Raw genomic sequence first — 13,619 nt, 5'->3', positions numbered from 1 at the left:
GTTCTCCATTGATGGATATGATCAAGGTGGGCCAATCGAGGGTTTGGCATAGACTTTAAGCAAATTACTAGGTTCCACAGACCCTTAGACTAGAGCACTTGTTGCATAAGGTTTATGGGGTGAGTAGGCATAGGCATGGTGCTTGTGCGAGTAGCCCAAGGAGGATGGATAGGCACAATATAGGCAAACGATGGAGATCCCTCCGTCGAAGTGGCCTATGGAGTGTGATACAACATACCATAGGCAGAGGATGGATATCCTTGCATTTGAGAGACCGATAGAATGTGTGGTGGCACTCCATAAGTAGAGGATGGAAATCCTTGTATTGGAGGAGTCTTAGGTGAATGTCTAGGGAGAGTGAGGGGGATGCCCAATATAGTCATCCAAAGATAGATGGATGTGCTCACTTGTTGTAGGTGTAAGGTATAGTGTTTATGGGTAGTATTTCCGCTAACAGTGCACCAAGGTGTAGAGTGGCATTCACCCCTGTGATAACTAACATGTTAAAAAGAAATGTGTTAGGAATGGAAACAGAAGACCCTATTTCTATTATTATGGATGCAAGTGTAGAATTTAAACCTAAGCTATTAAAAGCAAAAGAAAGAGAGTCTAAATTAGGTATAGAATAGGCATGTACAGAATTACGAATGATTAAGGCCAACACCATGGTCATATGACATAGAAGGTATAATGTCAACTATCCTTGTGGACATATGTCTGCATTGAAATTAATACACTCAAATTGGTCATGATCTGAATCCTGCACACTAGAAAGAGAAATAAAGAAGTGCTTTGTTTCATATGACACAAAGGGGTTATATGAATCTGACATAGGCTTGGTTGCGATGAAGAAGATTGGTCATCATTCATCCTGAATGCAGTGTGTTCTCCTTGAGTGGAGAGGTGGCCATCCTCACCATTAGACTTTGATTGATGCTTGCAGTTTAAAGGAGGAGGCTAGCTAGGATATTTGATATGCATGAATTTTCTAAACTCTATGTTTGTTACTTGCCGTACATCTAGTAAAGAAGGTGAAGAAGATGATGTGTTGTCCTTCTAGTTGAGGCCATTATATCTCCTCAAGACCTCCACTAATGAAGAAGCCTGAGAAGGCATTGTAACTTGCCAAAAGGAAGGAGGCTTAGCCATTATGAATTGGTTATGTGTTGGTCGTGTACCTCGCACAAACCAAGCCTCCACGATAGTTGCAGGATACTTTTTAGAAGAGCACCAACTTTGATACCATGTGAAGATATGTTAGGGTTTTCATAGAGAAAACAATGTATGAATATGAGAAAACACAATAATTTGGATAAAATTTCAAGAATGCAAATAGAGAAGAAGGATAACTCTAAAGTAAGGGAATGAATGTTGTAAATAAATGAGTGTGCGTATAGAATGCTCAAAGGTAGAGCTTTCCAACAACTGATGACTCTTGTGGGAGTGGGTTGAGGGAGTAGTTAGAGAGTGATGTCCATTGAAGACAGATTCTGAGTACTGTAACCACTAGTCAATGCTGAACAGAATAGGCAGGCAGTGAAAATGCAGCCTAGGAGGTGTGCAGAAAATTGCTAGGGTTTGCACTAAGGACACATAGAGTGTACGACCACGATAGAAACACAAAGAGACAGACACAGACACAGAGGGAAAAACTCAAACCCTAAACGCAAAACTCAAAATTCAAACCCTAAACGCAAAACTCAAAAACTCAAACACAAACAAAAGAAGGGAGAGAAAGAACACAACTTTGAAGTGAATGAATGCTGTAAATGAATGTAAGAGTGTACAGTGTGCTCAAGGGCGGAGCAATGTTAGAGTGTGATGTCCACCGGAGACGGATCCCAAGTCTGTGACCACCAGTTGGAGTGTAGGAGTGCTGAATAGTGAATGGCAGCAGGCTGGTCACCAAAACGTAGCATTTTGGAGGTTGGAAACTGGTAAACGCAGCAGTGTACCGCTGATCGGAGGCTGGAAACTACGCAAAGTCTGCTGTAAACAGCAGGCTGAAACAGTGTTTCATGTGGTTGGCGATGACTGGATGATTAGATCGCAGCAGATGATGATATTGCCAGTAGCTGACGTTAGTATGGATGAAGGCGCCAGGAGTAGGAGCAAACACGGATGGAGTGGCAGCAGTCTCGAGGGCTGGACAACCATGTGGGAGGAGGCTGATGGTTGAAATCTGCACGTGGAGTGAGAAACCTGCACAGATGGAATGAATTTGGATGGGGGTAACCTGTCTATTTATAGATGTGGAAGGGCACCCCAAAAATTAGAGTTTCCACTAAACTCTCTCGAAGTGCTCCCCGCTTTAGGGTTTTCTTTGAACTCTCTTGAATCGCTCCCCGTTTTAGGGCTTTTAACTCTAAAAGAGCATTTTTTAGTGTGTTTTGAGGCTGTTTAAGAGGCTAATAAGCAAGTAATGCATATTTTAGCTCAAGGTCCTCTCTCAGGCCCAAAACTGAGCCGAAAGGTTAGGCTAGCCAGTGTGATGTTTTACTTACCCCAAGGCATCCCACTCCAAAGGAGCCAAGGCATTGGACAAAGGGTGCACGCTGACTGCCCAATGGCCTACCAAGACTACAGAGGCGATGGTTATTTTACCAAGGGAATCCAAGTAGTCACCCTAGAGAGTACAGGGCATCGGACAAAGGGTGTACGTCGGCTGCCTAGTGGCCTACCAAGCCCTACAAAGGCGGATGAAACCACATGCAACTTTTTTTTTTGTTTTGTTTTGTTTTCTTTTGAATAAGTGAGGTAAATTTTATGGGATGCGGTCGATTGAGTAATAGTGACCCAAAAGACGGGTGTAGGGAGGGTATACCCAACACATCACAAAACAAAACAAGCTAATCCATCCACTCAGGGTGTTGATGACGAGGAAAAATAGGTGATGAGGTATCTATGTGATGGAGGATGGTGGCGTGGTAACAACAGCCACCGGTGGAAACAGCTTAGGATTTGCTCAAGTGGTGCTCGGCACAATGAGATGCAAAGTATGCTACATGCTGAAGAATGCTCATGCAGTAGGTGCTACTTGGATAGTGTCTCTCATGGGAAAATTGTTCACTTGCCCAAGCGCCCTAGTACAAAGATGATGAAATCATGCAATACAAAGGGTAAGGTACAACAAGGGGCATAGCAACCAGAAACGTAAAAAACGTTTAGAAATAAAACATTAGAAACGTGTTTCGTAAGTTTCTTTCAAGAGGGGGTAAAATAAGAAACGCAAGTTTTTTTATATAGAAAATTTTAATAGTTTTGACTGGGGAAAGAGGTTCTAAACCTCTATGGAACTCTCTCTTAAACAAAGAATGGCTAATTAAGCTTAAGTGATAATAGAGTCAATTGAGAATAATACATTATACATTACATATCCACGATCCATTATTGACTTGTCACATATGTCAAAGTTAGTCTTTGGACAAGCTATACTATGGTTTATAACTCAAAAACTATGATTCATACATATCATACAAAGTAAATTGAAATTAATATGTAAATAGCCTATCTATAATATAGACTGAGTCAAGTGGCAACATCATGATTCTCATTTCAAAACAAACTGACAAAATGTCAAAATCAAGAATGAGTCGTAATATATCATAAATAACTCATAAATGAGACTAAAGTCATATAATATTCAAATCTCAAGACAAGAGTAGATTATACATCATCATCATCATGTTTGACATTGCCCATTAGTTTTGGCCAAAAATACGATGTTTTGGGTTTCAACTTACAAAAAAAATAAAAAAAGTTAAAAATGCCTACGTTTTTTACTCTCAGAAACGTTTCATACTTTAAGAAACGTTTCGTAAGTTTCAAATTCAAAGAAACGCGTTTCTTAGCTGCTATGACAAGGGGGAGAAGTCGATGTCGAAGACAAAGTGTTGAAGCTTGTAGAATAACAAGAAGTGTAGGAACCCCCTCTCAACTTGGATGCAGATGTCGAAGAAGGAAGAGGAGCATGATGTCGGTCTTTATATGGTGCCGAGAACCACAAGTAATGAAAGAAGAAGAAGTGGATGAAGTTGATGATGCACCCCGCTAAAAGAGCAAGGTAGAAGTCACCGCTATGATAGCATCGAGAGAGATGCTGTTGCACGATCTGCCTCGGGAGGGGAAACCGCCATGTGACCAAAGCAATTTGCAAGCTAGCCCTATACTGAAAGACCAAACCCTGCAAAAGAGATGAGAATCTGCAAACACAGAGGTCAGTGGTGAGATGCTCCAAAGCAAAACAGAACAAAAAGAAAATCTAACTCAAAATAAATGCAATGAATGTGTATGTGTGAGTTAATGCAACAGAGGACAAAAGAAGAGAAAAGCTAAGGACAATGAATCCTATGGACCCGACTCTAAGAGTGCGAAAAATGAATGCTAGACTGACCTAGGGTGTTCGAAAGGACCTAGAGACATGCTAGTCTAAGAAGATGGCCACCATTGTGTATATCCAGTAGTAGGGCTCTGCCAAGGGAACGCCTGACGAGGTGGGGAGGAAGGTGAGATAGATGCATGAAGTGCAACGGGATCAGAACTTGTAGAACAATCATCTAGTCCCTAAGAGGTAGTGAAAGAGATGGGCTACTGAGGCAGTTTTCGAGCCACATGTCTAGCAGCAATAGCGGGTGTTAAAGGAGCAGATGAAGTAGGAGCGGAAGGCGTAGCCCCACTGGACTGTGCAGTTGCAGCGGTTTGCTGAGGCTTTTTAGGTGGAAGACTTTGGGCCTTGGAGCGACACTCCTCGTCCACATGGCGCTCTCTGGAAGTGTGTGCAAAACCGATTTTTCTTAGGGAGTTGTTGCCAGATAGGTCTAGATTCTTTGGTTTCATTTGAGGAAGAGGAGTCACCCTTTGATTGGCTTGCCTTCGCATCTTGCAAGTTCTTGCCATTGGTGGCTTTCCCTCTCGAAGAAGAGGTAACCAACCCCCTCTGCTCTGAATAAGGTTGTGATGAGGATTTCTTGTGGACTTGATTATGCAACCTTGGGTAATGCAAGAATTGGCATTCAAACTCGTAGAAGGTTGGCAATTGAGGTTGGGAGATGATGTGTTGAATAAAATTGAAGTATTTTTTGGGTAACTTATTCAAGAAGAATGTAACCTGATCGTCATATGACTTTGGAGAGCCAGTAGTGGCGAACTCGGCAAGTAACCACCTATATTCAGCTAGCTTGACTTTCAAATCATCCCCTTCCTTAATAGAGAACTCTTGAAGCTCAAAGTTGAGATTGATGCACCGAGTACGATCACGAGCCGCATAGTGGTCGAGAAGGTGACTCCAATGCTCTGACATGAGTGGAAAGTGTTGCAACTGAGAGTGAAACTCAGGAAGCAATCCCTGCATCAGCTCATCATTGGCTGTGGCATTGTAGGCTCTCCATTGACGGATGTAATCAGGGTGAGCTAGTCGAGGGTTCGGCATAGGCTCTAGACCAATGACGAGGTCCCAAAGACCTTGAGACTCAAGCACTTGTTGCATGAAATTAGACCAAATGGTGAAATTTAACCCATTAAAACGTGTCTTATCCGTGAAGGCATTCTTGGCCGTTGCAACAGGAGTGATAGTGCTCGGAGATGGTTAGTGTGAAAAAGTGTAGTGTGGGTAGGATGGGGGAGTGGAGTACAATTGGGAATGGGCCCTAGAGTGCCCACTAGGCATGCGGGTAGTGTGCAAGGTGGATCCATAGGTAGGGATGGGCTGATTAGGCATGGGCATGGTAGCCACATGAGGAACCCAAGGAGGTGGGATGGGGATACGAGAAGCAGATGGGAATCCTTGCGTAGGTAAAACCCAAGGAGAGTGTGAAGACGCAACATAAGCTGAGGATGGAAACCCTTGCGTATGAGTGGTCATGTGAGATGTGAAGGTGGGGATAGTGAGGCAGATGCCCATCACAGTCGACCCAGGAGTTATGGGTGTATTCATTTGCTGAAAGGTGAGAGGCACTGTATTAAAGTGTGGCATTTCCCCTAACGAAGTACCATGGTGCAAAGGGGTAGAGAATGGGGTGGAGAAGGAAAAGATGCTAGGAGCGGAGATGGAAGATCCAGCCCCTAGGGTATGTGATGCAGATGTGGAGTGTAATCCAAGGTTTTGGAAAGATGATGAGAGGTGATCAAGGTGTGATATTGAAGAGGGTGGGAAGTGAGAAGTGTGTGTGACATGCTCAATGAAACAGAAGCTGTAGATGTACCTGAATTTCATCTGCTTTGTGAGCCCCCTGTATTGAAGTTCACATATGCAAAGCCATTCGGATCCTGTTCCTTAAAAGAAGAAATAGACGAGGGTTTTGATTCATGCAACACAAAAGAATTGTATAAACCTGACATTGGACCTAGTTGAGGTGATGAAGATGGATCGCCAGACGTTCCGAATGCCATATGTCCTCCATGATCGGAGAGGTGGCCAAGCTCACCAACCGGTCCGGATGTGGTAGCAAAACTAGGAGGGGTGTAAATATCACCGTACTTGTTGCGATAGTACTTCTCAAAGTCCTCCTCTGTCATGTTAGTGAAATCTGGAATAGGAGTAGAATAAGGTGAAGGTGAAAGTGGAGTGTCGTCCTTCTCACCGAGTCCATAATGTCGTCTCAAGGTCTCCAATGATGGAGAAGCTTGATAAGACATCATAGGAACTAGAGAAGGTGTCTGGGACATTGTGATTCGGTTGCAAGTTGTATTGTGTGCCTCGCACAAAGACAAGCTCTCCACAATATCCGCAGGATATTCTTTACAAGAGCACCGACTCAGATACCATGTGAAGAAATTGCTAGGGTTTGCAGTGAGGACACACAGAGTGTACGACCACGACAGAAACACAAAGAGACAAACACAGACACAGAGGGCAAAACTCAAACCCTCAACGCAAAACTCAAAACTTGAACCCTAAACGAAAAACTTAAAAACTCAAACACAAACAAAAGAAGGGAGAGAGAGAACGCAACTCTGAAGTGAATGAATGCTGTAAATGAATGTAAGAGTGTACAGTGTGCTCAGGGGCAGAGCAATGTCGAAGTGTGACGTCCACCGGAGATGGATCCCAAGTCTGTGACCACCAGTTGGAGTGTAGGAGTGCTGAATAGTGAATGGGAGCAGGCTGGTCACCAAAACATAGCAGTTTGGAGGCTGGAAACTGGTAAACGCAGCAGTGTACCGCCGATCGGAGGTTGGAAACTGTGGAGAGTCTGCTGTAAATAGCAGGCTGAAACAGAGTCTGATGTGGCTGGCGATGACTGGATGATTAGATTGCAGCAGATGATGATGTTGCCAGCAGAGCTGACGTTAGCATGGATGAAGGCGTCAGCAGCAAGAGCAAACACGGATGGAGTGGCAGCAGTCTTGAGGGCTGGACAGCCACGTGGGAGGAGGCTGATGGCTGAAATCTACACGTGGAGTGAGAAACCTGCACAAACGGAATGAATTTAAATGGGGGCAGCCTGTCTATTTATAGATGTGGAAGGGCGCCCCAAAAATTAGGGTTTCCATTGAACTGCTCCCCATTTTAGGGTTTCCACTAAACTCTCTCGAACCGCTCCCCGTTTTAGGGTTTTTAACTCTAAAAGAGCATTTTTTAGTGTGTTTTGGGGCTGTTTAAGAGGCTAATCAGCAAGTAATGCATATTTTAGCTCAACAGGAGGTGTATTTGATAGACTATGACCTTCAAGAGAAGCAAAACAGCTGGCTGACTGAGCTGATCTATAAATGCAGCTGTCCATGTGGCTGGGAATCAGGGAGGCAGCTGGAAATAGGGTGCTAGGTGCTGAGGGCAGTCAAAGAAGCAGCAAGCCAGGTAGGAGATGATGTCTAACAACTAGGAGACAGCTGTAAACAGTAGAATGCAGGGCTGGATTGGTCATGGGCTGGATAGAGTCACCAGACAGTAGGACTGCAAAATGCAGCAGATGGGCACCTCCAATAGGCTGAGCAGCAGCTGGAAAGAAGGCCCTAGGGGCTGAAAAGAGTGGCAACAGTTGATGAAGGGGCTGGACAGGCATATGCTGATAAGGACTTGATGATAGAGTGGTATGGAATGCCAAGTGAGCAATCAACCCAACTATGGGAACTTGCATATGAAACATAGAAACTCTTTGTAGCATTAAAGTTTGAGTTTTGGGGCTGTTTAAATGAGCTAAATAAGGTTCAATGGGACATAGTAACCCTAAGCCCGTCCAGCCGCCATTGAGAGTGCAAGGTATTTTGGCTTGGCCCAAATTATCGAGTTACTTGAGTAGCCAATTGAGGCCACCCTACTCTCCCTTGTGGCCATGCAGTCCGGTGGATTATTCATGGTGGTGCTTCCCAGTCCGATATATGGAAGGCCCAATTGTGGATTGTTGAGATTGGATGGTGCTGAAGTTGGACCTTTTGATCCCACAATACCACGAGTTTGCCTTCTAATTGATGAGTTTAGACTATGTCGATGTCATTCCTAGCATGCCATGGTTCTTTCACAGATCTTCTTGATTGTATATAGACTATGAAACTCATGTACTTTCTTTTGAGCTTGCTAGTTAGTTCCATGTGATCAAGGTTTGTCCACCCTCTAGGGTCACCAAATGTAATTTACATATGGTACCAGCCTCGAAATTCAGTAGATGTTTTCACGGTCCGGATGCTGTTACCTATATTTATTTTACTGAGAAAGTTCAATTATGAATGGTACAATGTAATTCTCTCTCTCTCAATAATAATACTGATAGTAGTTCTGATATGAATAAATATTTGGATTTGATTCTACACAAGTTTGTTGATGTCTTTCTGTCCAAATTACTTGGCGGGCTTTCACTGTCTTGTGGCACATTAGATCATAGCATCAAGACATTGCCCAATAGCCATCTCCTCTCTCAAAAATTGCGGTGTAGCATGAAAGAGGAAGATAAGATAGCTAGGCAACTTTACGACTACCTAGCAAATTGCTTTATCAAACCCAATAAGTCTCCTTGGGGTGTGCCTATCCTTTTTGCTTTGATATTGCACATTTCATTGTACAAACAACTTAAAAGGAGACAGATGTATCAATACGGAAACTTCTATTACTCCATGAGGTACAATGGTAAGGCACAATTTTGAACTAAACCTCGGTGACACCTCAAACATGAAAGTTCACCAGCAGGCTGGAGGTTGCATTTTGATTGACTCAATTGAACTCACTAATGCCTTTATATCAGTCATTTTGGACCCAACTAGGGGCAGGTCCACACATGGAAGAGGATGGGTAGGAAGTGCAGCAGCAGTTAATGATCTTGGCATGAGATGAAGTTTGCTATTTCTTGTTGCAACTTACACAAGTGTATTGCATTCATGCAGGACAGATCAAACACTTTCTTTAGACTTGATGTATCGAACATGCTAGAGGTAGCTTTGAAACCTCAGTTCTAAATATTTTATTGTTTCAACTGCAGGAAGGAAAATACAGCTGTGAATAATGAGGCCTTCTGCATCATTGAAGGTCCTGAAACTGTTATGGATTTCGCCCGATTGCAGTTGCAGGAAATTCAAGATAACATCAAAAGTCGTCGAAACATGATCTTCTTGCTGCTAGAAGAGGTATTTATCTTCACCTTTACTGTTTAGTGAATATCTGCCTGTATAAACTCAGTTAGGCAATTTGTATTCCTTGAGAGTGTTTTCTTCTAGGGTTTGTGTCATTTTTATTGCACAGGTAAGGAGGCTGCGGATTCAACAAAGGCTGAAAAGTTTAGAAGAGAATTCTAATGATGAGGAGAGTGATATGCCAGAGTTCACGTCCTTTATCCCTTTTCTGCCACCTCTAGTTAAGTTCATTACAGTCAATCTTACATATGTCATTTGACAATATGATATTTATTTTGTATATCCATGCAGTTGTGTTGTTTGTTCTTCTGTTTCTGTATGGAAATACGCAAGCTTACAGATCTTTTATTCTGTTTTGTTTGGCTTTAGACTTCCAAAACCTTGAGACAATACTATGCTACTTGTCTACTCCTCATGGGTGGGATTATTATGTTTGGTGGGCTTATTGCTCCCATGGTAATTTCTTGTGAAAATTTCACATAAATGATATGTTTGCATTGTTTGAAACTCTCTTTTTGTTGATGTAAGGTTCTTATTTTATGTGCAGCTTGAAGTGAAACTTGGTCCTGGTGGAATGTCCTACAAGGATTTTATCAGCAGTGCTCACCTTCCTTTACAATTAAGGTAGTAACTTGAAAATTTCTGATTTCAAGTCTCTATAGATTTTGAACACTTTTTCCTTGTTACATATGCAGTGAAGTGGACCCAATTGTTGCTTCATTCTCTGGTGGTGCTGTTGGAGTGATCTCTTCACTCGTTGTTGTGGAGATAAATAATGTGAAACAACAGGAACAAAAGAAATGCAAGTACTGCCATGGGACAGGTGACATATTCTTCCTTTTTTCTTCTCTTTTTCCCCTTCTTCTCCAATTGAGACACATAAACCACCTAGATGATAATACACTATACACAGAAGCAAGTATGAGAACAAACCCAGTCTTTACTCCACATTCCTGCCCATGCTCTTCCTGACAGGCCAGCTCACAATGGCTGTAGGCTCACCATAGTAGTCTCCCTGTCCCGGAGAAAATTTTCCTGAAGAAGCAGGCCTGACACGTGTAAAAAAAGAAGTTAGGCTCTACAGCAAGAACATGCACAGTGCACACTAAGGCAAGTGATAGAGCTTCTAGGACATCAAAAAATGATAATGCATACACATGAATGAGCCCAAAAATATCTCTCATAAGGTGGCGAATGCAGCTCTCCCCATTTCTGCCTACTGCTAAATCTGCCATGAGCGCATTGCATGATTGACCGAAGGTCTGCTTAGGTCTGTCCAACATATTCAGACATGGACAAAACTTGATCTATGAAGCATTTTTTTGTGTTGTAATTAGTGATTTTATACCTTGTAACTTGTTTCGCTGATGTGTCGTCGATTGCCAACTGTTTTCAGGCTATTTGGCCTGTGCACGTTGTTCAGGAACAGGAACGTCTTCCTCTAATTTGGCTCCTTACACTAGTACCTCAGAGAGATGTGCTACTTGCTCAGGAACAGCTAAGGTATAACAAGGACAGATCACCACTACATTTTGACTGTTTTCATGCCATACAGAATATATTACTCTTATGTATTACTGATATATGTTATTACTTCTATTTTGTCCTGAAGGTGATGTGCCCAACCTGTCTGTGCACTGGGATGGCCATGGCAAATGAGAGCAATCCTCGCATTGATCCCTTTGATTGAGAAGTGCAACTCAACGATTTGAAAACGGAATCCAGGATCATTCTAGCAAATATAGCTTGTCAGAGTGCAAATGGCAAACCCTGTGTGCAAAATGCGGGGAATAGCAATTACTGTTCCAAGCACTTTTGGCCCCAGTTATTTGCAGTTCAGCTGCTTAAATTATGTTTTGTAAGTCTACATGCAGTCTGAAATCAAATGACATTGATACCTGAACAACATCAGGCTAAGTTTCGTTTCAGAGACCGTTTCTATGCATTATTAACAGGAGGAATCACCTCTGATTTGTTTTTCAAACAGACTGCAGAAAAATTGGATAAGGTTGTTTGGATTTTAAAAAGAAAAAAGGTACATGAAGATCTACTAGAAGCCAACTTGTGGCAAAACAAATTAGTATGTAACAAAGTCCACAAGTTGAGTAACATGGAAAATGCATTCTGTACCTACTCACTACTAGCATGCTACAAGAGTACAATTATGCTGGGTAACCTGTCACTTACTGCATACAGTGGGTATGATAGCATGTATTATATCATACATGGGGTAGAGAACAAGGTGTCAGGAGATGATCCTTTGGACGAGCAGGCAGGCAGGCAGAATACAGTCCCATAGCCAGGTTGGACAGTTGGGCAGTGTAGGCAGACGGGCAGCCAGTCGGCCAGCATGGGCAAGTCGGACTGCCTTATCAAAGGCCCAATCAGATAGATGTAAAAGTCCCAGCAGACCTCTAGAAATGTCAGACAGGAGGGACCGGATTTTCCTGGCAAATGGGCACGAATAAATCTATGACAGGAGGATTCCACACGGGTAGTACAAAAGAAACAATTGCAATTGTATTGAGATGTTGTCCCATAAGTCACGATATCCACGAGGGATGCTAAAAACATGTTGGATTGCACGGAAAGACGTCACCACACTGTGCGCTGATGAAGTCGCATCCATAATAGAGACGAAGCCCAAACACGCTATTAGGGTGGTCATCTTGTTTTCCTTTCAAGAGAGCAGCCAAGACAACTAAACACTACTAACAATTCAATCTGCAGGAAATTAGCTTGTAATCGACCCTTCATTGGATACTAGCTCACCTTTAGAAGGACAACCAAGCGTACACTAAATGGGTTAATAGAATTGGAGGAGGAAGCAAAAGCTGGGGGTCAACATTGAGTATGTACTACTACGAGCCTTGAATTTTAGTATTGCCACGCAGAAGTACTCGGTCTTCAAAACAAAAATGAACAATGGGCACAATGGAGCTAAGAAGACATTATCTAGAGAATCAAGTAGCAAGGAACAAACCAATGCTAATAATTTCTTAGTAGCATGCATTTGTTGCCTATGAAGTGAAGCATGATGGATTCCATATTGCATGTCAACCCTTTGCACATTTTGAGTCAACTGTTCAAAGGAGGTAGTGCCTGCACATGTATAGTCAAGCAAGATCTTGTAAATATTATCCTTAAAGTGTGTATGAGTCAAATAGGGGGAATTGAAGCACAAATGAAGCTTGCTCAAAAAATTGTACAAAGGGTGTAATGGGATGTCTAAGCATGTCAAATTGCAAAGAAAAGTGATTAGATAAATAAAATTGTGACAATACTCTCATCTCTTGAATCTTTGGCAAGAAAGCGTCATCGTGCATAACATACATATGATCTAGGCGAGAACATGTCGTCATGTGCTGTATTGAATGAAAAGTAAAGCTCAAGGCTAATGTATAGAGCCAAGACCATAGATCTTGCTTGAGAGGGGCTAGTGCAAAATCATCCTAAGCATCATCTTGTCATGCATCCATCATTGAGTGCTTAGAGGTAGATTGTGAAGGGTCAACACACATATCAAAGTCACCCATGAGCAAGCCACGTGTGCTAGGGGACATGCTTGCTTTCCTGCAAGCTCATAAGTCATGTTGGTGTGAGAGATCATTCGTGCATAGACCCTAATTGGCCGTAAAACCTCACCTTCAAACATAATTTCAATTACAAAAGATTGGTCAAATATATCATTTTTAACAAGGATCAACTGAAATCTTTGATGGATAACCATGAGGGTGCAAGAGTAATGCATGTCATTACCTTGAGAATAAAACAATTGAAACCCATGGCATTCAAAAATTCCACTTGCTTCATTGTGACTATTATTCTCAACAACACAATGCATACCACTTGTTCTCATGCAAAATACACCAAGTTTTATGATGATATTTGCTACAAAAGAAAATCCCACAAATATTCCAAGTGGCTATTTTCATGATTAGTAAAAGAACATCCCTTTTGATGCTCGATTTAACTTTTTTAGCCGAGGCTTGAAGGATCCCATGATCTAAGAAGTTAGCCAACATTGCAATGGCATTCTTCCCATGCTGCTTAGGCTTAGA

At 42.3% G+C, this 13,619-nt stretch overlaps 1 protein-coding gene across 1 annotated transcript in view; it reads left to right on the top strand.

The window, feature by feature from the left end:
- LOC148024555 (protein ORANGE, chloroplastic-like) overlaps nucleotides 1–11,679 on the top strand; it is a 40,422-nt gene extending 28,743 nt beyond the window's left edge. The window contains exons 2-8 of the mRNA XM_087694187.1: nucleotides 9,408–9,552; nucleotides 9,668–9,778; nucleotides 9,928–10,014; nucleotides 10,106–10,182; nucleotides 10,254–10,381; nucleotides 10,955–11,061; nucleotides 11,171–11,679. Coding sequence (XP_087550313.1) covers nucleotides 9,408–9,552; nucleotides 9,668–9,778; nucleotides 9,928–10,014; nucleotides 10,106–10,182; nucleotides 10,254–10,381; nucleotides 10,955–11,061; nucleotides 11,171–11,248 — 733 coding nt within the window. The 3' untranslated portion in view covers nucleotides 11,249–11,679. The remainder of the gene's footprint in view (nucleotides 1–9,407; nucleotides 9,553–9,667; nucleotides 9,779–9,927; nucleotides 10,015–10,105; nucleotides 10,183–10,253; nucleotides 10,382–10,954; nucleotides 11,062–11,170) is intronic.
- Nucleotides 11,680–13,619: the final 1,940 nt, after the last annotated feature.

The sequence above is a fragment of the Lygodium microphyllum genome, chromosome 15 (genome assembly GCF_053477565.2).
Source record: "Lygodium microphyllum isolate KBCC chromosome 15, Lygodium_microphyllum_v1.1.10, whole genome shotgun sequence".
Taxonomy (NCBI): Eukaryota; Viridiplantae; Streptophyta; class Polypodiopsida; order Schizaeales; family Lygodiaceae; genus Lygodium; species Lygodium microphyllum.
Note: the sequence above shows the minus strand (reverse complement) of the source record. Positions and strands in the feature narration are given on the sequence as shown.